The sequence below is a fragment of the Montipora foliosa genome, chromosome 6 (genome assembly GCF_036669935.1).
Source record: "Montipora foliosa isolate CH-2021 chromosome 6, ASM3666993v2, whole genome shotgun sequence".
NCBI classification, from domain to species: Eukaryota; Metazoa; Cnidaria; class Anthozoa; order Scleractinia; family Acroporidae; genus Montipora; species Montipora foliosa.
Window position 1 is genome coordinate 13,399,496 of NC_090874.1, and position 27,500 is coordinate 13,426,995.

A 27,500-nucleotide genomic window follows, 5' to 3' on the forward strand; every position below is an offset into this window, starting at 1 on the left:
TGATTTGTTTGGAAAGTGAGAAGCATATTTTGCATTCTTAAAGTGAATTTTCAAAAAATTATCTAGTGGAATTTTTTTCAACTTTCAGCTTTTTCATAAATATTTCAAATTCTACTTCAGTTCATAGTTCTTTCTCGCATCATGTACTGGATCAGAGAATTATGATATGGTTTCGAAATCTAAAAACAAAATACTCCTCACTAAATTGGTTTTCGAGATACTTTTCAAACACTAAGTTTTAGAGGGTCTTTGAACAGCACTGTACCATTAACATAGCAACAGGTGGGACCCAGCAAACACCCTTTAAAACATTGCCTCACAATAGTATTACACAGGTATGAAGCTGTTGCCCTTTTGTAAGGATTGGAGTAATCTTTTTCCATTGGGCACACGACTATTAAGAGTGGAAATAATTTATCTTTTTATCTGTGACCACATTTCTGTCATTCTGTAAAGTGCTCTTTTACCTCTTCAAAGATTTGTCTATCTAGATTAACATTGCATTTTCCTTGAGTATAATATTTATGCTAATTTCAAATCCAAGCAGCTGGACACAGTTGAACAACAACAATAATAATTATTAATTTATTGTTGTTCACCTGTGTCCAGGTACATACTTGTACTATAGAAATGGTGTGCTGTTTCCTTCTTTTTGGGAAATATGTAGTAGTACATCAAATCAGTTAATAATAGTTAATTTTTTGCTGTTCTATTTTGTTTCCCTAAACTGAAATATTGTGCTACTTTTTCAGATGGGTCCAATAAAGCTGATAAATTAACAAAACATATTGAAAGAATGGGAATTAATTATTAAAAGTTGTCACATTTTTGGGATCTTTACTGTAAGAGAAATATCAAGGTTAAGATTTTATATTTGCAGAGGTACAACTCAAGCTAACTCAGAATATTATGTACTACCTGGATCCAAACTTATTTATTATTGGAGAAGATTTCTTTCAGCATTGTTTTAGAAAACTCAGGACTCTGTTGGTGTTATTACTGTCTAACACACAGCACACTTTTGTATGAAATATGAAAGAACAAACAAGAATTTCCTTCGAGCAAAATTAATATTGCTTTGAAACATTAACGACAACCCAACTTACGGTGCTCATACAATATTCACAGTCTCTTTCCTATGTTCTTTGAAACTGTCTTTAATCTTTTTTCACATTCAGATTATTGTCCATTATCCAAGTAAAATCATCGCAAAGGAATTGCAAGCACATTTGCACAGCCTGGGTATTGCCCTTTGCAAGGCTGTTAAGGACACATCAGTTGCTACTTTGGCAGCATTCAGAAGCAAACGTTTGCTCTCGAGATCATGATTTACAAAGTTTCAGCCCACAGCAATTGATGCAAGAAATCTAGAAATACCTCGACCAGGAAAAGGGGGCTGAATAAAAATAATTGTCGGATCAAAATTAATCACTGCTATTTTAGGTGAATCGGGAGGACATCTTTAAACAAATCTCGCAATACTTGGAAATACGCTACTGTAACGATACCTGCGAAAGGTCCAGCGCATTTCTCCGCCGATATTCCGAACGATTCCCTGTATATTTTGTGCTGTGATTGAGACTTTTCTCCTCGACCAAAACCTTGCCAAACGAACCAGGCGAGGATGGGGATCAAGTGATTTCCGTGTAAGAAGCACGAAACGACTTCACGGCCTGCTGACCTCTGATTGGGCAGAAAAAACACAAGGAATTTCTGGCACCAATCAGAATTGAAAATTACGCCTACTGTTTGGAACTGGTCTGATAAGAGCGTGTTCCCAGGGGCTCTTCTCGTCCTGCTATGCTTTTCTTCGTCGCCATTTTTCTTTTGCCCGTTTTGACTTCCCCTTGCCTTCCCCTTGCCTCCGCGATCTGCCCCTGGGTCTCCGAGGATGAATGGGGGAGGGAATTTGGGTTATTTATGAAAAATATTGAAAGAGGTAAGAAATAAAAAAAAAGTCTTGTAACATATAGATTTAGCCAAGCCTAAAAGCGGAGCTCCCGGGTTATTTATTCTTACTGGCTGTAGGGTTGGTGAAAATAAAAGGCTTCGGAATAGTCCGCGTTTTGGTGTTTCCGGTTACTGTGCTTAATTAATAATTTTCTTCGCTTTCTTCTATAGACAAATTAATTGCACAACTAGTAAATTTCACGCAAAAACCCGATATCGCATGAATCACGGAGCGATGAGTACGATATTACTTTTTTCAAGTCAAATTTATTGTGGAATTCACGAGTTGGGCAATGAATTTTTTCTTGAATCGCATGAAGAAAACAAGCAAACTCTCAGCAAGCGAACGGAAAAGAAAAAAGCCATTTCAGAGTCAACTGTCAAAAGCTGAAAAAGCCAGCGAATAGGAATCACGCTAAAGTTAGAAATTACAGAGTATATGACGCGCCAAAACGGACAAAATACTTCCTTATTATATGACTATGACTACTACTTCTTGATATGTGAAACTTGTTTCATATAGATACAACAAGATCTGGGAATATCCAACTTGTTCCCAAATAAACACAACATTTCTTTGAACATTTATACAACTCGAGGCATACATACGAAAGTGTCTTCAAATATTTGACTTCATTCACCCAAATAGGAGCCACATTTTGACCAGCTCCGCACGGAGCATACATACATATATGAAACTTCTTATCGATTAGATTTTTGATAACCGATACTGGGGTTGTACTTCGTGTAAGTCCACTTACAGATAGTGTCCGGGCCCCTGGGAAAAATGGCTGTGGCGTTTAGAGGAAACTAACGTTGATTGTCATCTTGAAGAGACGATTTTGCAGTTGCCCTCTCACCTTATAGAGCTGGAAAGACAATTGGGTTATCTAAATGCCTTGACAAAGAACGAACGAGTGAAACAATTCAAGGCAAACTAACACGCGGAAACAGCAGGTGTTGTGTTAGGCCTGTCAATGCTTTAAAATTCATTAATTCTTTCCAGACAGTGCTCCGTCCTGCTCCGTGTTAAAGAGCATAACGATCTGCTAAGAAAAGCAGAAAAAAATGCAAACAAAGCCTTTAAAAAAACCAGATATCTCATTGATACATGGCACAACGTAACAGGCGCTCAAAACAAACTGATTCCGGGCCCGGGTCAAAATTTTGAAAGCAGAAAACGACTCTCTTCTACCATCAATAAGCATATCGGTCGAGACTACAATTAAACTGGGCAAAATCGTGAGGCCATATGGGCACATTCACATTACTGCTGAGAAAATCAACAGCAAGAAATTAAAGATATTATTGTCAAGACGAACTCTGTTTTCTTGGAAGAAAACACATCACGCAGCAGTACAGAGATCCAAATCTAAGGTATCATAGAAGCAAACCGTTGCGAAATGAAATCTTACAGGATGACCGAAAAGCTAGCGACAACGCATCATTGACACTTATTGAGATCTGCTTGTTTGTGTCTGATTTCTGTTAAATCGGACTGGAAAATTTGCAGGGGTAAGAGTTGGCGGAACAGAAACTTGAATGGTTGATGATAAAGGCGACTGAGATCGCCAAAGGATAGCAAGTCTTGTAAAACGTCTTCCGCTGGTCTTCGTTGATTCCCGCCGTTCTCCGCCATGATTGATGATTTGGCGGTAAACGCTGTTTCCCAGAGGCCCGGACACTATCTGTAAGTGGTCTTACACAAAGTACAACCACAGTGTCGGTTATCAACTTAATCATGTTGCCGTGCGTCTGTTCAGTAATAGATCACTGATGACGTCAAAACGTGGTAAGAACAAAAAAGTGGCACACGAGGCGATAGCCGAGTGTGTCAGTGATGTTCTTACCACAGAACCACAGCTATACAGTTAAAAAAAATCTTGGAAGCCAATTCAGGGCTACCTTAACTTTTTCGAAAAACTAAGGTAGCTCTCTGAATTAGTTCTATCTTAAATTGCTTATTACTATTCTATAATAAAAAATGGGGGTCACTCACTTCATTTTTGCGCTATAAGCAAGTAAAGACGAAATATAGGGTGTTTTAGGAGAGCTCTCATGTTGCCACGGTAACCTATCGCGTCACAATAAAGGGCACATTTTTGTTAAGCAATAATTGGTGTTTATGTGGTACCATAACATTGCTGTTACGTGATACAGTATAGTAGTTAAATATTAAACCCATCTAATAAGGTATCTAAAAGTGGTGAAACTGGTTCCAACCACCTTAACCGCTATAAGCCCATGATTTCAATTTCATGACTCAAACTCATTAAGCTTTTACAACAACAGTACCCCCACCGATGTTAGGGTCACTAGGTTAAATAAATGAGAAGTAAGAACAATTGAAAGTACAGTAAATCATTGACATAAGACATATAGATACAGGGCCGTACTGTAGGGAATTAAATACATGACCAATATTAATGACCGAAAAATCTCTCTCTGTAAAGGAGATATACATGTAAATTAAACAAATCACACTTCATTCTAGACGTCTTACTCCACTGAACATCAATCTGTATGCAGCTAGCCTCATGAACAAAAAACAAATTCACTTGTTTGTTGTACTCAGTGGCTAGGTGGTCGAATTTGAGCGAATTTGTCTTTTGTGTGATCACTTCACTTGAGGTCAGGGATTCAAGTCGCCAGCAGCGCCACAAATCAATGTACCGAAACAACAACAACACCACCACAAAACCATTCATCTATTCATGACAAGTAACTTTGGTGACTGTGAAACATGCAAGATAAAGAGACTACCATTTAAGACTGAGCAAACAACCAATTTCAACACTCCATTTAACCAATATAATGGGGATGTTACCTCTTTCCTCTCCAACTCTTCTGATATCTGCAAGTCACCCTCAAACCAAAAGCAAAAATAAATTCTCTTGACCTTTCTGCATCGGGAAGTATTGACTTCCAATGCTAAACCCACTAGTATACATGTACATGTAAAGCTCTATTATTTATAAAATCTCCATGACCTATCAAACATTTCTATCAACGCTTTCTAGAATCATTTCCTGGGTGTTCATGTAAGGTCAGAAAAGGATAGAGTTATTTAAAAGGGTTTCAAATCCATTTGGTTCTGTTCAAATGCCTAAGAAAGCTTTGATTATTGATCTTCAAAATACCTTATCAATAAGGCATTAATAAGTTAATAACATTAAGCTCTCAGAAGAAAAGTTTATTTAAACAACACAAACATTTGGTTTTATCAACAGAGTTGATAACGTAAATTTTCCACTGTACAGGGATTCTAAAAGCTGACGTTTGGAGTGTTAGCCCTTCGCTCTGAAGAAGGGCTAACGCTCGAAACGTCAGCCTTTACTACCGAAATCACTAAACTGTTTACACCCCGAAAAAAATGATCGATCGACTTGCTCACGTGACCATTTGGAGCGCCCCGATTCGTGACGTGCCATTCTTGATGTGAGCGAGGCTGTGGGAGAATATAAGACACAAACCGTGGCATGAGAGGAATGTGTGAGGTCCCATGATTTATGAGTCAAAAGGTCAATGAGTCTTGAGTCAATGAGACTCAGAGTCAATATACATGTAGCAATAGTTTATTGATTAAGCCTAAACCCTCGTTTCAGTGATTAGGCCAAAACACTCCCTGAAATTTTAGGTTTCATTTTATAGGTTAGGGTAACTGTACTAACTCATTGACTCATGACTCATTGATTCATTGACTTATGAATACTTGATACTCGGAATTTGTACGAAGAACTTTTCACCGTTTGGAAATGATATGTGGTCACTGATGGTTGAACGGATTGGGAGATGTTTGAACAGAGTTCTACCCGGGAAGTTTTAGAGACATAGGATTAAAGTACAAAATGAGTGGTCTTACAGTTTCAAAAATATGGGAGACGAGTTTGGTCAAACATGCAACCGAAATTACTTCCATCGTCACACAGCTAAGGGTCAACCGAAAAAGCTGGAAGAACCAGAACTAGATTCACAGCAACTGCTGATAAACAGCAGACCTTCGGTACCATACATGGCAAAGCTGGATACTTCGAGGTAGTGTAAAGACTTGCGCGCTTGTCTAAGAAGAAAATAAAAATGTCATACGCTTGCGAGGCAGTTCAATGTAAACACATGATGCATAGTTGTTTCAAATTTCATGCTCGTATACGAAAATTGTATGGTCTATAAATACCAGTATAGTATCGACAAACTGTTCACTGGAATCGATACCGAAGTCTCACTCCAATGATAAGTTTGAGTTTTTATCCCTTGTTGTTGTTTTGGTTGACGTAAATTCGAAGACAAATTCTCTGCGAAAATTATATGAATCGTCAACATGTCATTGAATGTCAGTCGTGGAGAACAAATAAACAGTCACCATTTTCATTTAGTAATCAAACGATTTCAAGAACGGTAATGTTGCAAATAAATGTAAAAGAAACATTTGACATCTCTTCTCGTTTGTTCTTATCGGTCGTTGTGGAACATCGAAGGCGGGACCAAACGTCTTCCATATGTGAGAAACTGTAAGACCACTCATTTTGTACTTTAATCCTATATCTCTAAAACGCCTCGGGTAGAACTCTGTTGAAACATCTCCCCCGCCGTTCAGCCATCAGTGACCGCATATCATTTCCAAACGGTGGAAAGTTCTTCGTACACAATCATCTCATGCCGCAGTCTGTTTCTTTATTTTCCCACGACCTCTCTCACATCAAGAATGACACATCACACATCGGGGCGCTCCAAATGGTCACGTGAGCAAGTCGAAATTCAAATGCGATCGATCATTTTTTTCGGGGTGCAAACAGTTTAGTGATTTCGGTAGTAGCCTGTACGGTGGTCAATTAGAATTATCACAAATTTTTGTGTACTACTTCCCCACCGACGCAGCACCACAGTTTCTTTAGAAACTACCCCCTTCACTTCATTTGTTATTTAAACAACACCCTTGTTCCTCAGGGAAAGGAAGAAAACGTCCTTGAAATTGTCAAAGTACATGAAAGCCTCATGGAAACCCTACATTGTCACTACTTTCTGTCTCTTAATTATACCCCGTTCACACCAACGCCTAAACATGCTTAAATGATCTTTAGTTAAACTCGGTTTAAAATAAAAACAGTTCACATCGCACGCTGATGCGATCTAAACATGTTTTACTAAACAACCTGCAGGTAGTTTAGTAGTTTAGGTAGTCTAACTTTCGCGTGAAACTAAACTGTTTCAAAATGGCGGCTCCAAAAATGGTTCGCGGAAGAACGTGGGAGGACCGGGAAAGTAGACTTTCGCTCGAAAAATGGGGAGACGAAAACGAAGTTCTGTACTAGGAAAAAGCCAATATGGCAAGAAATTGGCGACTTTTTAATGGCCTGTGGATATGAAGAGCGCGACGGAGAGGCCTGCAAAACCCGCCTCCACACTTTTGTAACAGCATACCGCCAATACAAAGACGAACTTAAGAAGACGGGAAACGCCACACCAAGCGCCGGAAAAACCTCCATTCTTTGATGAGCTGGATAAAATACTAGCCGATAAGCCGAGTACACAACCAAAAGTTGTCATAAATTCGACAACAATTGTTGCAGAATCATCGTGTGAAGACGAAAGTGGAAATATTGAGATCATCCCGAAGGGCAGCAGCAGCGACAACAACAGTAGTAGAAGTGGCAGTTCTTCTGAAGTATTTCAGGAGCATGAATTGCCAGGTAATTTGTAGCTGCTTCATTCGTATAAACTGGAAGTGTTTCTTTTTTCGTAAGCGGAAGTTATAATAGAAAAGTTAAAATGCAACAGGTGTCAACAAAACCTAGCTATCCCCAGGACGCAACCAAAATCTGAAAACAGCATATTTTATTGAGCAACGAAACAATGTAAAACAATGAAATGATTGTTTTTGACGGCCAATGAAAATGGACGTTTCTGAGTACACCTTACATGTAGTAGACTGTATTTTCAGAAACATCGAAGCTTTCATAGGAAAGAAGAGGCAACTTTCAGCTGCCGATGGTTTCAACAAAATCGACAAGGCTTTAGAAGCCTTCATTAATTACCAACAAGAAGCTGAAAGGCGTTTTTTTAGACGCAGAGGAAGAAAGAGAGAGAAGAGAAAAAGAAACGGATGAGACAGGGGCACCCAACGAAAATATGGTTCAAAACCACTAAACATAGCCTTGTTAAACATATTAGCATGTAAGCGGTAGATATAGGCATATTTTTATCGTTGAAAGTCTAGTAATCCGAAAATTATAGGGATGAAAACTTCCCTTTTCGAAAATTTCAGCCAGTAAAAAGGCTCCCAAAAATTCTAGGTGACCTTTTTAGGGTAAAAATCCATTAAAAATGAACAGTTATACCAATTTTTAGAAGTTCGAAAATCCTAGGACAGGCAGGCAAGCAATTTTACAACAAATGTTTCGAAAATTCTAGATCTCTGTCTTCCGAAAAGATATTTTCCAAAGATTGACGTTGGGTGCCCCTGATGAGAAACGACCAAAAAAAGATCACGAGTTTTTCCTGAAACTGATGCAGGCACTTAACAAGTGAAATCGTTACTTTGAAACAGGTTTGCTTTTTTACCGAAACTTTAGTTAAAACAGAACTTAAGACGGAATCCACCAGGAAATTGAGTATTTTAATTTTCAGTGGACTGACACCTTGTCCACTGAATAATTTTAATTGCCCGCTATAGAGTAAGAACATTGCATTCATTTTTTCATTTTCATGGGCTAAAGATGTAATCAGGTAAATGAATGTGAAATTTCACAAGGATTGTGAAAACACAAGTAAAACCCTGAACATTTCATGTGTAAAATGTAATTTTGTGAAATTTGACTTTCATTTTCTCAGGCCCCCATTGGCAATTTTCTTTGGTGTTATTACATGACAGATGACTAATTACATCTTTAGCCCTTGCAAAATGTAAAAATGAACGCAATGTGCTTCAAATTATTCAGGTACAAGGTTTTTCATTATTCATTTCCCTGATGGCTTCCATCTAAATTCTTAATTAATTTTATTTAATTTAAAAAATGACATTTCATTGACAGTCACTTTTCCCCATTTGTAGGAATTATAAGCTTACATTAATTAAAGCACAAGGTTGAAATAGGTTTTTTGGGAATTTTTTTTTGAGAAATTCAAAAGTGTAGTTTTAGATCTGGCATGTGAGTTCCTTTTTCTTTGACGAAGTGAAGCTGTCAGGTAGGTAATTCAAATTATTACCAGAGTATTGTATACCGTATAGCAGTTTTATTTTGCGGGGTTTAATTTTTGCAGATTTTGCGGATGGTACGCAAAAATAAGTTCCAGCAGAGAAAAAACACCAGCAAAATTAAAAACCGCAAAAATTTACTCCCGTTAATATAAATAAAAGTGGCTTTTAATCCACTGGTGTTACTATATATCATACATTGGGGTAAGAAAGATCGTTTATTTTGATATTTGCATTGAGAAAAAGCAATCGGAGCTTGCTAAAACAAAACGAAACGATAGATGGTTAAGTCAATACTTTTCCAGTCTCTGAGGCACAAGAAACGAACACAAAGTAGTCAATCAAAAAGTCACGTTTAGCTTGCTCGAACGGGTCATCCGAAGGGACACCATTTTCTAAGGCCTGCAGGATGCCACACTTTTTCCACCCGTTCTCGATGATTGAGGGTTTTTTTTTTAACCAAAAAGAGTAATAGAAGTTGAAAATGATAGTGCTGCTGCTTGAAAAGAAAACCGCAAAAATTAGTTCCCAGCGGAAATTTCAGTTCATTTGAGCAGCAAAAATTTATTCCCGCAAACCTCAAAAAATCTCCAATGCGCAAAATAAAAGTCCCGCAAAAATTTCATGCTACACGGTATTATAATTCGGGAAAAATGCAACTTGTTCAAGATAATTTGGGGGGAGTTATGTTCTGTGAAGTAATCCTTACCAGGGGTTTCAAAAATAATGTTTTGAAATAGGTGGCCGACTCTGGAAAAGGAGACAGCTGTCGTGAGCTGATTGTTATGACAAGAGTAGCCGGCGATATACAATCAAGTAGCCGGTGGAGCTCTGGTCATCGCCAGCTTGTTTTGAAACCCTTGCCGTACTATACCTTGGACTTAACACAATCGTACTTTTTATGTAGACCACGGCTAAAAGCAGATTATTTTTGGAGCATAAAATTTACTTGTTGCATCCCCAGTATTTGCAAACTAATGAAGTTGTTGGTAATTGCCTCTTTTCCAATATGTTTTTTTGATTAAGCATAAAACAGAAGATCATTCTATAGTTAGGGTGTTCATTAGGCATTCTCTGTTCACTACGCTGAATTCTCTGGCCAACGTTCAATCTCTTATGACTATTTTTTACTCAGACGTGGGCCTCTTTCAAATTTTCTCCTGTAACGTTACACCTTTCTCCTGTTACTAGAATTCTTCATGAAAACCCGTCTATAGTAATATTGAGATCTTGGGCCCATTTCTCAAAAGGCCCAGTAACTTTTCGGACCTTATGTTTGCTATCTTTGCATTTAAGATCAAAAGTTTCAATACAGTATTAAATTTTGAAAATGATACAATGAAGCTACTGTGCTGCTAATCAACAGGTTCTGATTTGTCTGAAAAGTTTCCTGTCTTTCTCTTGAGTGGCCTACTTCCAGTTAAAAAGTAACATGCCATCCACTGGATAAATTTCTATCCAGTCAGAGTGTGCACGGTCACAACATAGTAGTTTTGTTAACAGTTTTCACTATACTTCACTAGGTTGATAGCATCATACCTTCTAATGAAATACCATGGTTGCATGGGTTGATTATTAAAATAAGGTTGGTGATGGAGTAATGCTGTTGGTTAAACCCTGTGATCTTCAGATGGTGTGGACCACTTGTAGCTTTAATCATACGGTTATGTTTTTCTTTCATAGGTGGGGACGCCCTGTGACCTCCAAAGATTGCAATATTATTGTGACAACTACTTACATGTCAAAAATAGTCATATACAAATACATAATTATGAACTTTCTCATCAAAATTGACTTCCAAAATTTCCAGGCAGCATGCATTGGGTGAATAGAAATTTTTATCATAATGATAACACTGATAATAAGCAATACAAAGTAAATAATAATTATTTAGTTTGTGGTTTGCATTGGTTGCAACACAATAAACAGCTCACATAACTTAAATATTTAATGGTATCGACTATCATGATTGGGGTTTTTGGAAGGGATAGGACACAAGGTACAGACCATGCCCTCTCAAACAAAGAGGAAAATATTCAACACCATGAAAAGAAAAATACAGGAAACCTGTAACACCCCTCCCCCTGAGTGATACATGTATCTAATTTCCCCGAAGATCCAACTCTGCTCCCTTAAACTACATTCTTAACTCTATTGGACATCAAATGCATCAAACTCTGATGCAGTTAATTACTGTAAAATTTCTATATAATTAGCTATCAGTGGCAAAAGACCTCAAGCATAAGACTTCTAGTGAAAAATTTTGTTTTATTAAAAATCAATCAGCTGTATTGTTGTAATTTATGAAAAGTAGTGTTGCAAAAACAAAGGCCACATTAACGACCCCATATTTAGTAGCATTTTGTGTCATTCAAGGTGAAGATTTAAATAGTTTAGCATATGACAATATTATGTAAAATATTGGCTAACAAAACAAGATGCATCATACCACAGTGACTGTAGTTTATTAGATGGGACCCTCGCTGTTATTCTTTAGATTTTGAATTGCCTTTTTTATTTTGCACCCACAACGTTACTGGGACTTTCAAGAAACAGGTTTTAGCCTCTGCAGGCTATAAAAATTGCATGCCATGGATCTGTCACAGTCATGTTACATGTAAAAGGGGATTGGCCCATTAAATTATATCCACACATTATGCCTTGTTCCCATGCTTGCATCATGCATGAACATCTTTGTAGAGACTGAGATAATAGTGAGTTTATGCAACAGGACAGCAGGAAGGAAAGGACGGCAAAACGTTTGTGTGTGACAAACATAACAGGGCTATTACTTGCCTGTTTGGTCGTGAACTTCACTTAACATTAAAGACTTCTGGTCTTTAGACTTCTGGTCTTTTAAGGAAAGTGAAGTTTGGCAAAAAGTTATTTCAAACAAAGTTATTGTCACGCTTGTCACACAGGGCTCTTTCCTTTCCTGTCCTGTTGCGTAAGTTAACTAATGATTATTGATTTATTGATGACTTCAACAGGAGCCTAAAAAACAGATATTTGTGCTGGATTTGGATGATTTTTTGGCTAACCATTTATGCCCCAATATCCACATACAAATTCTCCAAAGTGATCTAGATACATTTCCTTTATGAATTAGTTCAGAGAATTTGACAAAAGACCATGGCATTTTCTCTTTGGTGATCACTTTTAATAATTCTCATAACTTTATCTCTTGACTCTGTAATGATATTGTTAGGAGAAAATTGTTGTTGGTCACTATTGGCACTTAAGGACGTTCGCGCCAATTGTTTCTGCGCATCCTTACTGCGCACGCAAATGCACACGCCACGTCATACACGAGCGCGCGCTAAGTAATAAAATGAGAACTGATAGGGTAAAAGGCCATTGCTATAGCTTTGCCTGGATTTAACGGTCTTGGACGTTCGGTGACCCCTATTTTTCTTTCCAGAAACGGATTTTATTTACAATTATCTCCACGTTGTCCAAAAATGAACAAAAAATCAATGTGGGAAGTTTAAAAAAATTTCAAGATTTCTGCTCACGGGACATCAAATCCTGCCATCTTGGGGCTGCAAGGCGCGTGAAACTGTGGTCGCTAAATGCGAACTTGATCTTTAAGGAACCTAACCAGTTGACTAAATTCACTTAATTAGTCCACTTAAACAATATTTGGCAGAGAAGATTTCACTTCTAAGAACAAAGATTTAATTCCAATATATTTGGGTTTACAGACACTGGCCTTATTCGCTAACGAAGCCCGATTTTGTCACATTTTGGGTGTTTTTCTGGGCATGTTCTCTCCAAAACGAAGTCGGTGACCCCCCATTTTTTTTACATTTCTGACATAACTAACTCATCATCTTACAGTGGTTAAAGTTTCAGAAGAAAATCAATGTTGAAAAAATTTCGCGCGAACGTCCATAAAGTGTTTAAGGCGAACGTTTCTAAACTTTCCAAAATTTCTGGGGACATTCACCAGGATGAATGAAATCTACAATTTGACTATTGCATTTTAGTATCACCCAACTAGTGGACTAATGCAAATCCTGCATTTTGATTGGCTACGCAACTAGAGGACTATTAGTAATAGTCCTTGAGTAGCGAAAAGTGTGATGTTTTCTTTCGTTTTATTACGGTCAAATAAATATATTATTATTGCCTTTTCTGTCCAACTAGTTGGGTGACACGAAAACAATTAGACCCGTAGCCCTTGTGGGCTACGGGTCTAATTGTTAAGTAGTGTCCAGATTTCAAGTGACAGGGGTGACCCTGAATACCCTGACACCTTTGTTACCACTGGGCTGCGCTCTTTGAACAAATGGGTCACAATACAATACAGAAAGAGTCAGAATACAACATACACTTAATTGATGTATGATCCCGAGGGAAACAGTTGAATTGATCAGGGGCCTGTGACCAAGAATCAACCAAACACAGTGCTCGTTTTCGGATCGTTTTGTAACGATAGATGTTATTGTCATGCAATAGGGTTAATATCACAGTTTTGGAAGCCATCTTGACGGGTAGGCAAACATATCCGACATAACAGTGTTTCCATGGGAATTTGCATTAAGGAGGCTTGAAATAGTTTCTCTTTTTTTCAAACAAATAAACATATTCTGTCCTTAGATAAAGTTAGGGTAGTCATATCAAAACGAAATTTGGCCGGGGTATTATTAAAGTACCCATCGCAAATTTCTCACATTATATTTTCCTCCAAAATAACGTTACCATGGCAACGATATTAGGCATTTCTTTGAGCCTTAAAATCAACATGTTGTCTTTTTCGAAGAAACGGGATGGTGAAATTTTCCCATTCAGCATTACCAGATAATGTTAGAAATACTCTCTAGAATATTTAAAATTCAACAAAATCTGTAGGCCATTTTTTCCGAAAAATCAATTTTTTTGAAATTTGTCTCTAACTTTTTTTCCACAGACAGATTTTTTTTAAATTTGAAAGACAAACATTTAGAATTAATCTAAGCTAACATGCAAAAAATGAAAAAAATTCACCATCCGGAAGCAGAGATATAAACGAGTAAAGTTGCAAAATTGGAAAAAATTAGGGGGGTTACAAGATCAGCATTTACATGTACTGTACGCATACTCACGCGAGTGGAGGTACATGTACAGGCCAACACAAAGGGGTTTAAGTGACTATTAAAGTGTTTGTGCAGAATTTTCGTAGTTTCCGTAAATAGGTGTCTATTTATATATTACCTATATATTGGAATTAGGAGAGAGGTGAGCGAAATTAGCGGTATTTGTTTATTTCTGGTGACCAAAAACCCATAAGGGTTGAAACGTGTAACGCGCGTTCACAGCTTCCTAATATTCAGTGCGAACTGATTGGTTGAATGTTTCAGTGCTAAGTACCATATTTGGAAACCCCTTGCTCTTGTTGTTCCAAATATGGTACTTAGCAAATTGAATATTCAGAAGCTTGTTTCCCGGCACACAAGGGGCCGTTACACGTTTCAACCCTTATGGGTTTCTGTGGTGACCCATTTGAATAATGAGCTGACGCGAGCGCTTACGAATTGCGTGTGTGGCTTACGCGCGAGCGCTCAGCTGAAAACCCTTTTCGAGCCTCCTTAAAATTACCTGAGAAAACCTTGAATGTAGGAAAATTTGTGAATGGTAAACTTTAGTTGCTAACCAAAGGATTTTACTGACAACATTACTGACTAGAATTTGGCCAGCGAAATTTTGAAAATTCCTTTACATTTGTCTGGTATTTTTTCCCATAAACGCATCTCTGACTGAGCGTAAATTTCGAGCAATTGTATGACAAAATTTAAAATTCCGTTGGGCAAATTCTAGTGCCGGTAGGGTCCTCAAATTTTCTCAGTAAAATCCTTTGGTTGACAACTAAAGTTTACCATTCACAAATTTTTCTACATTCAAGGTTTTCTCAAGTTATTTTAACCCAGATTCCCAGGGAAACACTGTTAATTTTGCGTATCCGTCAAGAGGGCTTTCAAACCGTGATAAGGCCTGTTAAAATGGCGGGGTATTCAAGAATACTGTTAAGTTCGAAATAGCGCTGATAAACAGCATTGAAGTCTAAGTATGTACAGTACTCATTTTAAACCGTTTAGCATTGAATGATTGCGACAAGTGCCTAGCTAATAGCTTGAGTACTTTTCAGCGAGTGATCGATGGCGAGATTTGAATAGAGTGCCGCTCAAGCAATGGATCAAACAAATTGACGGCTGTAATCGACAACTTCTTAGCGGTCTAAACAAAGACAGCATTGCATACATCGAACATTTCGCGAAGAAGAACTTATCGGACTGCCAGACTCGGAGTATTTTCAAAATCCTGTCCGGCTGCCAGGCATAAGTAGTAGACACAACCATGATCATTCAGAGAACAGACAGAAAAATTTAACAATACGACAGTTTCCAAGAGACTATTCTCTCACTTACATATATACTTCATACAGTAACTTTCGTACCTTCTGTGAGATAGTGGCCTGACGCTCAACAGCTCCAAACTTTTCAAACTCCTCACAAGGATCACAAGCATCTGAGAGATCGATCGGCGGGATGAAATCGAATTGCGTGGTACGTGATGTATGTTGACATGTAATGACCTAACAATAAGACTGAGTGGAGTCCACTTCGGTCTGCAAATACGCCAGCCATTTTCATTTCTTTTGTCATGGGATGCCCTGGGGGCAAATACATATTGATTTTACCCCTGAGCATTCCATAATGTCCTCTGAAACAATAGAAATCAAAATGGCCGGCGTATCTGCAAAAAGGTCCGTACGAGTGATGACAAAATCGGACACCCATCTAGCGGGATTCCGATTTGTTTATGCACCAGTTACTGTAACTCCCTCCCCCACCCTCTAACCCCGGGGATTAGACGGAAAATAAGCATTTCCCGTTTCTAATGGGAGCTAATGCCCCGATATGGGGGCTGTCTAATCCCCCGCCCTCTTGTGGACCATATTAAAAATAAAAATAATTAGATCTACTCACAAACATACTCGTGAAAACTTTATGTATATGTAACGCTGCTAGACGTCAAACGAACATCGAACAGAAGCAAATTCATCCACATAAAATGGAAATTTAACTCCTCAAAACACGATTTAGTTTAAAACTTTCGACCTAAGAGCAAAAAGTACAAAGGCGATACGCATTAAAGTCTTCCACGAAGAATGAAAAGGCATTATTTCTACCAATAAATTAAACACTTGCCATGAATTCCTGCTTCACCGTATGGAGCGGTATTGGAGTCAAAATTAAGGTCGCAGTTTGTTGTACTGATCTTTAATGCTGAGCTTTTTGCATTTGATGTTGCGTGGCATCAGTTGCATCTTCATGATGTGTTGCGCGTGGTTGATAGTAAGAATTCATTTTATGAAGGTCCTCTAGTTCGCTAATAGTGCCTCATTTCTTGATGCATAACGTCCTATTGTTTGATAGCGCAAGGTCATTTCATGCAAAATGCAAGATCAGTACAACATTTTGACACCAATACTGCGCTTAAAGTACCTCAAGATTCCAAATAAGGCTAATGCCCCACCTACCGCGGCACAATATTTGTGCCTAATCCCCGGCTAATCCCCGCATAGTCCAGGGTTTTTGTTTGAGGCCGGAGGAAATTGCAATTTTTAAGATTAAAAGACGAATTGTTGGCTTGCTTCACCTGGTTCACCTTGTATTCACATTTTCTCTTCTTGTTTAAATTACTTTTAAAACTAAATGCCTCCTTTGCTTTTCCTCACGAATATTGAACACCACCACCAAAACCGACGACATTGATGGTATTTTGAAACTATCCTCTGAAATTCCTTAGTTTTGCCTATCAACTTTTGAGTCATTCAGAGAAGCAACCTTCAGAAACCAAGAAACCCATGCACTATACGAATACTGAACCACGTCCACATTATTTTTCCGTTCAAGTTTTGCAAGTATCTCGTGACAACCTTTAGGGACCAGATACCGAGTAGATCGAACTGGTAACTAGTTTTCTTTGATCTGTGACTTGAGTTCGGGTAAATTGTACCCTGAGTGAGGCTTTGAAAACTCTCCTCCCCCTCCCCTCTCCTCAAAAACTAACATTTGACTTGATTTGCGTTAATTGTTAAATTCAGGTTCCAGTGTTTCCAATCGTACTCCAGCGCAAGAACAACTAGACAGTTAAATAAAGTTCCTTTCCTTTCCTTAGCTAATCATCCTCACTAGCCTCACTTTGGAGCAAAAGTTCCTTTGAATTTTGTCCGTGCTAAAGAGGCTAGTGAGGATGATTAGCATAAAGAATAATTTCTTGGCCGCCATTTATGAATACGGTCTATGGTGAATCGGTTTAGTCTTAAATCAAATGGTTTAGCGTATGGTAAATTGGTTTAGCCATACTACAAATGGTTTAGCGCTAATCGCATGACCCCCAAAATAGAGCGACTTTCAATCGAGTGTCGTAAAACCAAAACTAAAGTAATTACTTTGGCCAATCAAAAAGGAGACAGTCCAGTAAACCAATCAAAACTCGAAGTAATTACACGTAGCCGACAGAAAGAGTGGGAAAATGTGCACGCACGAGCCACGATTGGTTTTGCTTTCACTTCTGATTGGTTGAAAAAGTACAGTAACGCGAGAACTTTGAACCAATCACTGACAACAGTAATGCAAAACCAAAGCACTTTGCTAATTACTTTCGACACTCAATTGAAAACCGCTCTATAACATGCATTAACATATGTATTTAGGTGTTTCTTTTAACGCTCCGTAGTCAGCTTATCTCAGCATATTTTAGTTAATATTCATGGAAAGGTGTAGGCTAAACGATGCCCACCTATATGCTATATATGCTGCCAGAAACCCATAAGGGTTGAAACGTGTAACGGCTCCTTGTGTGCTTGGAAACAAGCTTCTGAATATTCGATTTGCTAAGTACCATATTTGGAACAACAAGAGCGAGGGGTTTCCAAATATGGTACTTAGCAATGACACATTCAACCAATCAGTTTGCACTGAATATTCGGAAGCTGTGAACGCGCGTTACACGTTTCAACCCTTATGGGTTTCTGATGCTGCCCTACGCTAGTTGTATTAATTCCCTGAAGAAGTCTCAGTTTGACACGAAAGGCATCGGAAATAAAGGTTAAGTATACAACTACAGACAGTCTTCCTTTGTGCCGCTCACTAGCCCTTGTTAAAAAATTGAAAAAAGAAAGAGTTTCAATGCCAGGACCTTGCCGTTCCACTGACCGCCTGGATAGCTACCTAAAGACCGCGCGGACGGCCAAAGTGCATCGCATGTCATTGGAGGTGACTTCGCAGCATCACTAAAGTATGGCAAGAGAAAGAATCTTGAAGGAAAGGCGTGTTTCACGCTTTACGCCTGAAGCGTGACGAGGAGGGCTTACTTGGATCTATTGCCCAGTTTCGATACCAGTGAGTTCATAAGAAGCTTGAACAGATTCATTGCTCGTCGCGGCCGACCAATGAAGATTTACTCAGACAACGGACGTAAGTTTGTAGGAGCTACAAAATGGCTTGAAACAGTAATCGCCGATGAACGTCTGAATGATTTCCTTTGCCGTCTGGGAATAAAATGGCAGTTGAACCTCAGCAGAGTGCCCTGGTGGTCTATGCAAAACTATTAGAAGTCATCCTTGATGTGGAAGTGGCGCTGAATAATCGGCCCTTGCGCTACATGGAAGACGACGACGTGCAACTTCCAGTCTTGACTCTCAACTCCTTACGTGTGGACTGAACAAGGCGGTTCAACAGTATTACGTGTTGAAGCTCCTCGAGACTTGAGACGCAGCCGTTGCTGCAAATTTAAGGGTCCGTGATGCAGCACGAAGCGACGAAGAACTGAGAACTGTGCGGAATTCTCATTTATGTTTATTTCCTGTGTAGCTAAACAGGGGGAGGCAGTGGAGGATCTAGGGGGGGGAGGGTTAACTGAAAGAATCGAAGTATATTGTATCTCTGAAAAAAGTCCAGAAAGTTTAGGCTGCCATTTTGACTTTATGTCTTGCATTAATTGAAAAGTTCACGTTACGTAAACAGTAGATAAATAGAAGTACTCTGTTACAAATGTAGAAATCTAGACGCTCCATGAGCGTACACTGCGTTGCCTGTGGTACGTGTTACTCAAAAACAGAAGGGACTGAGTGGGGTGGTATTAAAATGCAGCGTTCCAGTCAATTTTTCGGGGGTCATTAAGACCATTTAAGGGGTCACCCAGAAGCCGTGCCCTTTGGCTCACAAGTTCATACGACGAAACAGATCTTTTTTCTGAGGTTAAAAACCTGGCTACCAGCCTATTAATCATTTGTCAGAAAGAAAAAATTCCTTTCAGCTTTAGAAAATATAGGCACGCATTGCGTACGTGTGGTAGTGAAGTAACACAGCGCTTTATTCCATATTATTATCAATATACGCGGCCAAATAGAAAATCGGCCTCTTCAAAACACACGCTCAGCGGGCCGCAAAAGACTGACAGCGGGCTGCTAATGCATTATCAGCCCTACAGCTGATTGGTTCTTGCTTCAACTTTGTGATATGCCTATTATTTATAGACGATTTTACGCATTTTTTCGGTAATTTTAAATAAGTTCACTGGACTGAGTTGATTCTTTAATAGCTTGTTCAATCAACACTTACATGATGATTTGAAGTGACTTTGAATTCGTTATTCACTTAGCTTGTATTATTAAAACTCGCATTCTTGATATCATTTGGCCTTGTTTATTGATAATAATGATTTTGACATGACTTTTTGAGGGAATATTGTTTATTTGCGCCCGCGTAGTGTCATTTGCAGCCCGAGCGCGAAGCGCATTGCGCTTCGCGCTCGGGCCGCAAATGACACTACGCAGGCGCAAATAAACAATATTCCCTCAAAAAGTCATGTTATTCCCTTATAAAAAGGAATCGAGAAACATTGGCTTCTAGGCTGACATGTTGATCATTTTCAAGTTCTCTCACGACTACTTTTCATCACAAGTTTAAGCGTGCACTCTGAGCGTCTGACAGCTTTGTGATACAAAAGTTCACTTAAGGAGTCCGGTGGGGTTAGTATCTGGATGGGTGACCTAAAAAATATACCACTTTGTAACTGAAGGATAGGACCGAAAACTCTATTTTAACGCTCAAAAATGCGAACTAAGCAAGATACAGATTTTGTTAGCTTTCTTTATGCAAAGCAAATATTGATGCAAAAGTAAATAAATATTGATACACAGTTTTTGGGAAGAGCAGAAGGAGGTTTTCAGGACGGTTGCCTACGTGTAGCCGTACCCTCCCCCTCCCCCAACCCCCCGAACGGCTACACATAGGCCATCAGGACGGTCGATCGAGAATAAATATTTAGCCATCAGCAACAAAATTTACGACATGAAAACAACATCAATTTTGAACCGTGTATATAAAAAGCTACCTTCGTTCAATTTTGTTATTGTATTTTTGGCTGCACAAGTAAATCGCAAAATGGAAGGTGACATCGAATTCAGCGGGCGCCGTGATCAAGTTACCGCGGCGTGTTTACTCGCAAAATAGCGAGGCATCTGTGTCAAATGATGGCAAGATATCGGGTTTTTGTTTTTGTTAGTTTTCCTTTTCTTTCAATTCTTATAAAGTTTGACAAAGATCACAATCGCCCTGCTTTGTTTCTGTAAAGTCAAAAATTTACTCTACAAGACGAGGTTATTTATCACCAGGTAATCCCCTCGTTTTGGAAATAGCAGCGACTTTATTATTCATCAGCGTCACAATTTTTTGCAGATTTTGGGGCTTATTTTGTTGAAACTCAAGCATGCTTCCAACAGACCTGTTTATTTTCGGGACTTATGTACGCGCTGCTTACAGTGCACTGCCACAAAAATCCTCCCGTATCACATTTCAACCCACGTATGCAAATTTGTTAAGCTCGAAAATTGCACATGATAAATTCACAAAGGCTGGAAATCTCACAAAAACCTTTTACAGCGAAACACTTTTTTTGAAACAAACAACACATTTGCTATTAGAGGCAAAAAACCCTTCCTATTTCATTGCGTGAGGAAAACAAGAGACCCAATCGTGTCAAATTACCATACGCAACAAAACAAAATTTCAGGATCATACTCTTTCCTGAAGAACCTTTTCCTTGAATAATGAAGCACAAAATAGACAACAAGGTTTCTTTCAAATAACTCTTCAATGTCACATTTCCATTTTTTTTTTAACCTGAAGACTGTGCAGAGTTGAGTACAAAATAATGTAAATTGCCAGACAACTGACTGCGACTTCAGTAAACACAGATGCATTTAAGGCGCCCGATTCCTTCAATGTTTGTTAAACCCATACAGATTTGCCATTTGGTTTCAATGTTGTACATAACATCATAGTTAGCTAAATAAAGTTAGCTTGGGCTGTCTTTTCCCGTAGTTCATTCAAACAAACCTCAGTTTGTGATATCCGACGGCGAAAGAAGCAATTTTTGTCGAAGACCATTACTTATTGCTTTGACGATTCCAGATATTTATTTTTCACCGCCTGTCTTGTTTAGCCCATTGACTTTCCATTATTGAGCTCCATAAGGGTATATTTTGTTTAAAGATCCACTAAAACGCCATTCGCGTTACTATGACTTTCGACGCCATTGCAGGTTAAGTTAAATATTCTACTGTGTCCACCGGAAAAAATCTATGCATTTTTAGTACCTCCTCAAACTTACCAAACATACGCGCAGAAGACTCTACACACCATGACACTACTCAGCAGGGGAGGAACAGGAAAGACTTTTCATGACACGGAAAAAAAATAAAGAATATAAAAAAACAGAGAAATGAAACGCAGATTCCAAACTGGGTTTGGCAACCCAGTAATTAGGATAGTACGCGCATTCTCATTGGTCAATAGCTGTGTTTAGATGAGAGTATGGAAACACGGTTGTGACATCACACGAATTTTGATTTGTTATGTGATGTCAGATGCGCGTTTTGATTGGCTTGTAGGAAATATGAGCGTGTATCAAGGAAATCTGTTTCAATGTAGAAGTAAGAATTATCTTTGAGAAATAATAAAAGTAATAGAGGACTTTTTTCCGTGTTTCCATAGCCTCATCTTAACACTCGGGGGAGTTGGGAGAATTCTCGACAGTTACGCAAACCCTCGGGTTTGCATAACTGTCTCGAATTCTCCCAACTCCTCCTTGTGTTTAGATGAAGGTATGGAAACACGGAAAACGTCCTCTATTGCTTAAATAAACGTAATGCGTGATGAGCAGTGCGTAATGCTGATGGAACAACCTGAGTGGACTAAAAGGCCAGAACCTTTAATGTGATCCTTAGTTTATTAGACCCTAAGAGATTCGACCAGAAAACAGGGTCTTCCAAAAACAGGATGGAGAGATAACCTCACCAGACAGTTTGGACCTGCATGGTCGAAATAAGGTAAAGGACAGATACCCGTGGGATCAATCCAGTGAGGGATTCCTCTGCAAGGAGTGAATTTAGCCCTGATGGTAACGCTGATGATGATGATGAATCCTACCGAAAAATGTACGAACACTACCGCGTGCATATTACGATAAACATTATTACGAATCGACACGAAAAATACACATCGAAACCCTACTCCGCTGCACGTCGTCAGGCTAGAAAAGGTCATTTTTTGCAGCTTGTTTTTGTTTGGTTGCGTAACCACCATGTAATCTGAACAACTAAATGTAATGAACTTTTGATCTCATGTTACGTGTCCCATTCACATGAGACGGCTACTAACTGAATTACAAACGTTTTTTAAACTATTCGAAAGTAACGGCTACCCGAAAGTTGCGGCCCTTAAGCCTGTTAAATCTGAAAGAAACGGGGACCGTTACTTTCGGAATTCCACGGTATGACTACCCTGCGAGCAGTTGGTTTCTCTTACGCTTCCCGAGAGAGAAACCACTGCGAGCAACCGTTTGATTTTCCATCGAGCATGTGCGAGGTAAGTCACATCCTACGTGATGTATTTGACATCACTTCGTCTTATTTCGCGGGAAATCTCTACACAGCAGGCTCACCCAAACGCAGCAGTTACGTAGCTGAACGCACGCGCAAGCGCCAAAACAAGTTTACTAACTTTTTTTACCGGTTCAAATTTAAATTATTCGTCCTTGGCGCTGGACGGCGGCTCACTCAAAGAAACTAACGGTTGCTCGCAGTGGTTTCTCTCTCGGGAAGCGTAGGAGAAACCAACTGCTCGCAGGGTACGGTATGACTTGCGGAGATCGTTAAAATATCCTTGGTTTAGATTTTTTTGGCAACATATTTAATGCGGTTTCTTGGAAATTATTATATCCAAAAACCGAAGGAGCAGAAAAGAGTTCCCCGGCTCCTACCGAGTACTCAACTCGTTGTTGTTAAATTAAATGATTTTTTAACTTAAACAAGAAAATCTTTTTGATACGTGTCCGTTCGATATGCAACCGTGCAAGACGGGAATTTTTGTGACCACCAAAGTCATTTTCGCCTACTCGGTACCCCCAGTAACAATTTTATACTACCTTACCACACTGTTTTATTCAAGTACTCAAGAAACCAGGTTAGTGTACTGATATGTTTGTAAACTAAGTTAGGCTGTTAGCTTGGCTGGCATGGATTTCAAATGTTGTCACATGACCTTACCGTGTATGAATCCTTTTGGGTGTTGTTAAACTGAAGCTAAGGAATCTCTGCTTTAATAAGAAACACGATCTTGTCTTTTCCTTTGATGAGCAACAAGATGAGGATTTACGTTAACATTTACGTCTATGGTTTATTTTGGGTTTCATAATCCTCAACCAAGTTTCGTAATGTCAAGCACATATGGTGGAACTGTACACATGACCTTTAATTTAACAGAATCAGACTCCCTGGAAAGTTGCTCGACTAAGGCAACGAGTTTTTCCTCAAGGAACACTTTGATATGATGCAATTTGTTGCTTAAGAGGTATTTGCCGAAAGCGGTTTGAGTTTGGCACGACTTGGGAGAGCTGTATCGGTTTTTGATATTTTCCAGTCGACTTCCTCTCTGGAAAGATCGACGGTGTCGCCATAACAGAACGTATAGCTCACTGGCAAATAACGGTTCCTTTGGATCGATTTAACTTATGGGATACACATGGGTAGCTCGTGAATAGGCGCTTTTCTGCCTCCTATTCTTTGCTCTAGGTTTAGACTTGCCAGATGTTTTCGTCATTTTCTTTTTCCCATATAAGCCATATAAATTGTCCGTTACATGCCAAGAGCTTTTACGCTGTCTGTGGTTTAAGAGGCCCGTTGCTTAAAAAGTCATTGTTTTCCAGCGGAATCTTTAAAATACTATTTCGAAAACGCATAAAAGGACTTTACCACGGTTTCAACTGGTATAACCCCAATTATTAAAAACTGGATCATTGGATAATACAATTCGAGAGTTTTGATTGGCTAAGCCATCACGGGTTATGAGCCATTATACCATGATCTACAAACACGGCAAGCATATGCGTCCTTTTTTTGGGCCTTTTTATTTTTATTGTAGTCTAGTTTTCTATATTTTGGGGGCGTTTTTAATAAAACAATTATTCCACTCGCGCTTGTTGGATATGAGATGATTATAGCCAACTCGGCGCTACGCGCCTCGTTAGCTATCTATCATCTCATATCCAACGCGCGCTCATGGAATAATTGTTAAATACACTGTGTTTAGAGGTATAAACAATGGTCTAATTTTCAACGCTGCTTAGAAAAGGCTGAACGCATATGAAGGGGAAGCAACGTCCAATGAAAGCTAACAATGGGCAAATGGCAGGTTTCTTAAATTTACAAAGGGCAACATCATTATCGCCAAAGAGCTAAAAACATTTCCAACTGCAGGGGCGATGGACCTCTAATTTGTGTTCATTTGCCCTTACACAACTTTGTTGAATGTGCTTTTTCATGTTTCCTGGCACTTCTTCTGAAGTGAAAGACTTACCTATTGGCTTACGTTTACGTATAGACTCTTTTATGTTTCCTTAAATCTCCTGCTCCGCTAAAACACTTTCCACAATCATAGCCAGTTTGCATTGATAGCGCTTCTCTCCTGTATGCACTCTTTGATGTGTCCTTAAATTTTGACTTTGACTAAAACACTTGCCGCACTGTTCGCATTCATAAGGCTTCTCTCCAGTATGCACTCTTTCATGTTTCCTTAAATTTCCTGCTTGGCTAAAACACTTTCCACATTGTTTGCATTGGTAGGGCTTCTCTCCAGTATGCACTCTTTCATGTGTCCTTAAATCTCCTGATTGGCTAAAACACTTGCCACATTGTTTGCATTGATAGGGTTTCTCTCCAGTATGCATTTTTTTATGTTTCCTTAAATCTCCTGCTTTGCTGAAACACTTTCCACATTGTGTGCATTGATAGGGCTTCTCTCCTGTATGCACTCTTTCATGTGTCCTTAAAGTTTGACTTTGACTAAAACACTTGCCACATTGTTCGCATTCATAAGGCTTCTGTCCAGTATGCACTCTTTCATGTGCCCTTAAATGACCTGCTTCGCAAAAACACTTGCCACATTGCTTGCATTGATAAGGCTTTTCTCCCGTATGCATTCTTTCATGTTTCCTTAAATCTCCTGCTTGGCTATAACACTTGTCACATTGTGTGCATTGATAGGGCTTCTCTCCAGTATGCACTCTTTCATGTGTCCTTAAATGACCTGCTTCGCCAAAACACTTGCCACATTGCTTGCATTGATAAGGCTTTTCTCCAGTATGCATTCTTTCATGTTTCCTTAAATCTCCTGCTTGGCTATAACACTTGTCAGATTGTGTGCATTGATAGGGCTTCTCTCCAGTATGCACTCTTTCATGTAACCTTAAATTTTCACTTTGACTAAAAGACTTGCCGCATTGGTTGCATTTATAAGGTCTCACTCCAGTATGAACTCTTTCATGTTTCCTCAAACCTCCTACTTGGCTAAAACACTTGTCGCATTGCTTGCATTCATAAGGCTTTTCACCAGTATGGACTCTTTCATGTGTCCTTAAACTTCCAGCTTGGCTGAAACACTTGCCACATTGTTCGCATTCATAACGCTTCTGTCCATTATGCACTGTTTGATGTGTCCTTAAACTTCCTTCTTTGCCAAAGCACTTGCCACATTGTTTGCATTGATAGGGCTTCTTTCGAGTATGCACTCTTTCATGTCTCCCTAAATGTTGACTTTGACTAAAACACTTGCCGCATTGGTTGCACTTATAGGGCCTCTCTCCAGTATGCACTCTTTCATGTTTCCTCAGACCTGCTGCTTGGCTAAGACACTTGCCACATTGTTTGCATTCGTAAGGCTTCTCTCCAGTATGCACTCTTTCGTGCTTCCTTAAATTTCCGCGTTCGCTAAAACGCTTGCCACATTGTTTGCATTGGTAGGGTTTCTCCTTGGTATGCACTCTTTCGTGTCTCCTTAAAGCTTCTGCTTGGCTAAAACACTTGCCACACCATTTGCACAGATAGGATTTTTCGGCCATGCCTGTGTCTTGTTAAACTTCCTTTTTCACTGAAACACGTCCCGTTTCTTGCATTTATAAAGCTCTTCTGCAGCATGGACTTCTTCGTGTCTCGTAAAACTTTGCTCTCTGTTGTCAAAAACGTCCAAACGACACGTAAGGCAAGTGAAATTCAAGTCATTCGTAATCGTTTCAGTCGGAAAACTACCGATCTAAAGGAAATTAATGAAAAAGAAAATCAAATTCTTAATACAACACAGTTATAAGGAAGTAAATACAAGGGGAGATTATAGTATTGTTAATATTATAAGTGAAGTGTGGGACCTTTAACAAGTTCCAGGACCGAAAGAAAATTAAATTTCTTTACAAAATTAGGGTAAACAGAAGATATTAGCCTAAAAAAGAAAAAGAAACCACAAAAGGCGTGCATGCAGGTACAGCATTTCTGATAAGGATGGGGAGATATCAGCAGCACTTAAATGCATTTTACAGAGTATATTAAGCGACTGAAATGAAGAAAAAAAAATAGCACAGGTCCAAGAACAAACCACTAAAAAATAATATAGATATCATAAGGAATCAAACACATGACCATTGAGACACGCAAATTTCTTTCTGTTAAAGAGTGGACGACTACGAATAATCGGGAGCTTACTCAAGGTGACGACGTCGACTACGAGACGTTGTCTACAAGTATTATTTCCCGTTATTGTAATAATTCCGCGGTTAATCCAGATAGTTCTGCATGGAAAAGTGTATAGTCAGTCCAGGATGAAAATTGTTATGAACGATGGAGATGTTTCGAGGCCTCTACATAACCTCAAGTATGATCATTTCACGTTGATATTGCGGCAAAGAAATGCAGCAAAATGCAAAATGCACGTGGTGGCATGAAGTCACTGTATTTGCTCATTAAAGGAACTGTTTTGTG

The 27,500-nt window shown here is 39.0% G+C and overlaps 1 protein-coding gene across 1 annotated transcript in view; it reads right to left on the reverse strand.

Annotated features, from left to right (window-relative positions):
- LOC138006740 (zinc finger protein 721-like) overlaps window positions 1-27,500 on the reverse strand; it is a 76,508-nt gene that overhangs the window by 38,518 nt on the left and 10,490 nt on the right. Inside the window, exons 2-4 of the mRNA XM_068853247.1 lie at window positions 26,049-26,781; window positions 25,972-25,991; window positions 25,195-25,860 (exon numbers count right to left, since the gene is read on the reverse strand). Coding sequence (XP_068709348.1) covers window positions 25,195-25,860; window positions 25,972-25,991; window positions 26,049-26,590 — 1,228 coding nt within the window. The 5' untranslated portion in view covers window positions 26,591-26,781. The remainder of the gene's footprint in view (window positions 1-25,194; window positions 25,861-25,971; window positions 25,992-26,048; window positions 26,782-27,500) is intronic.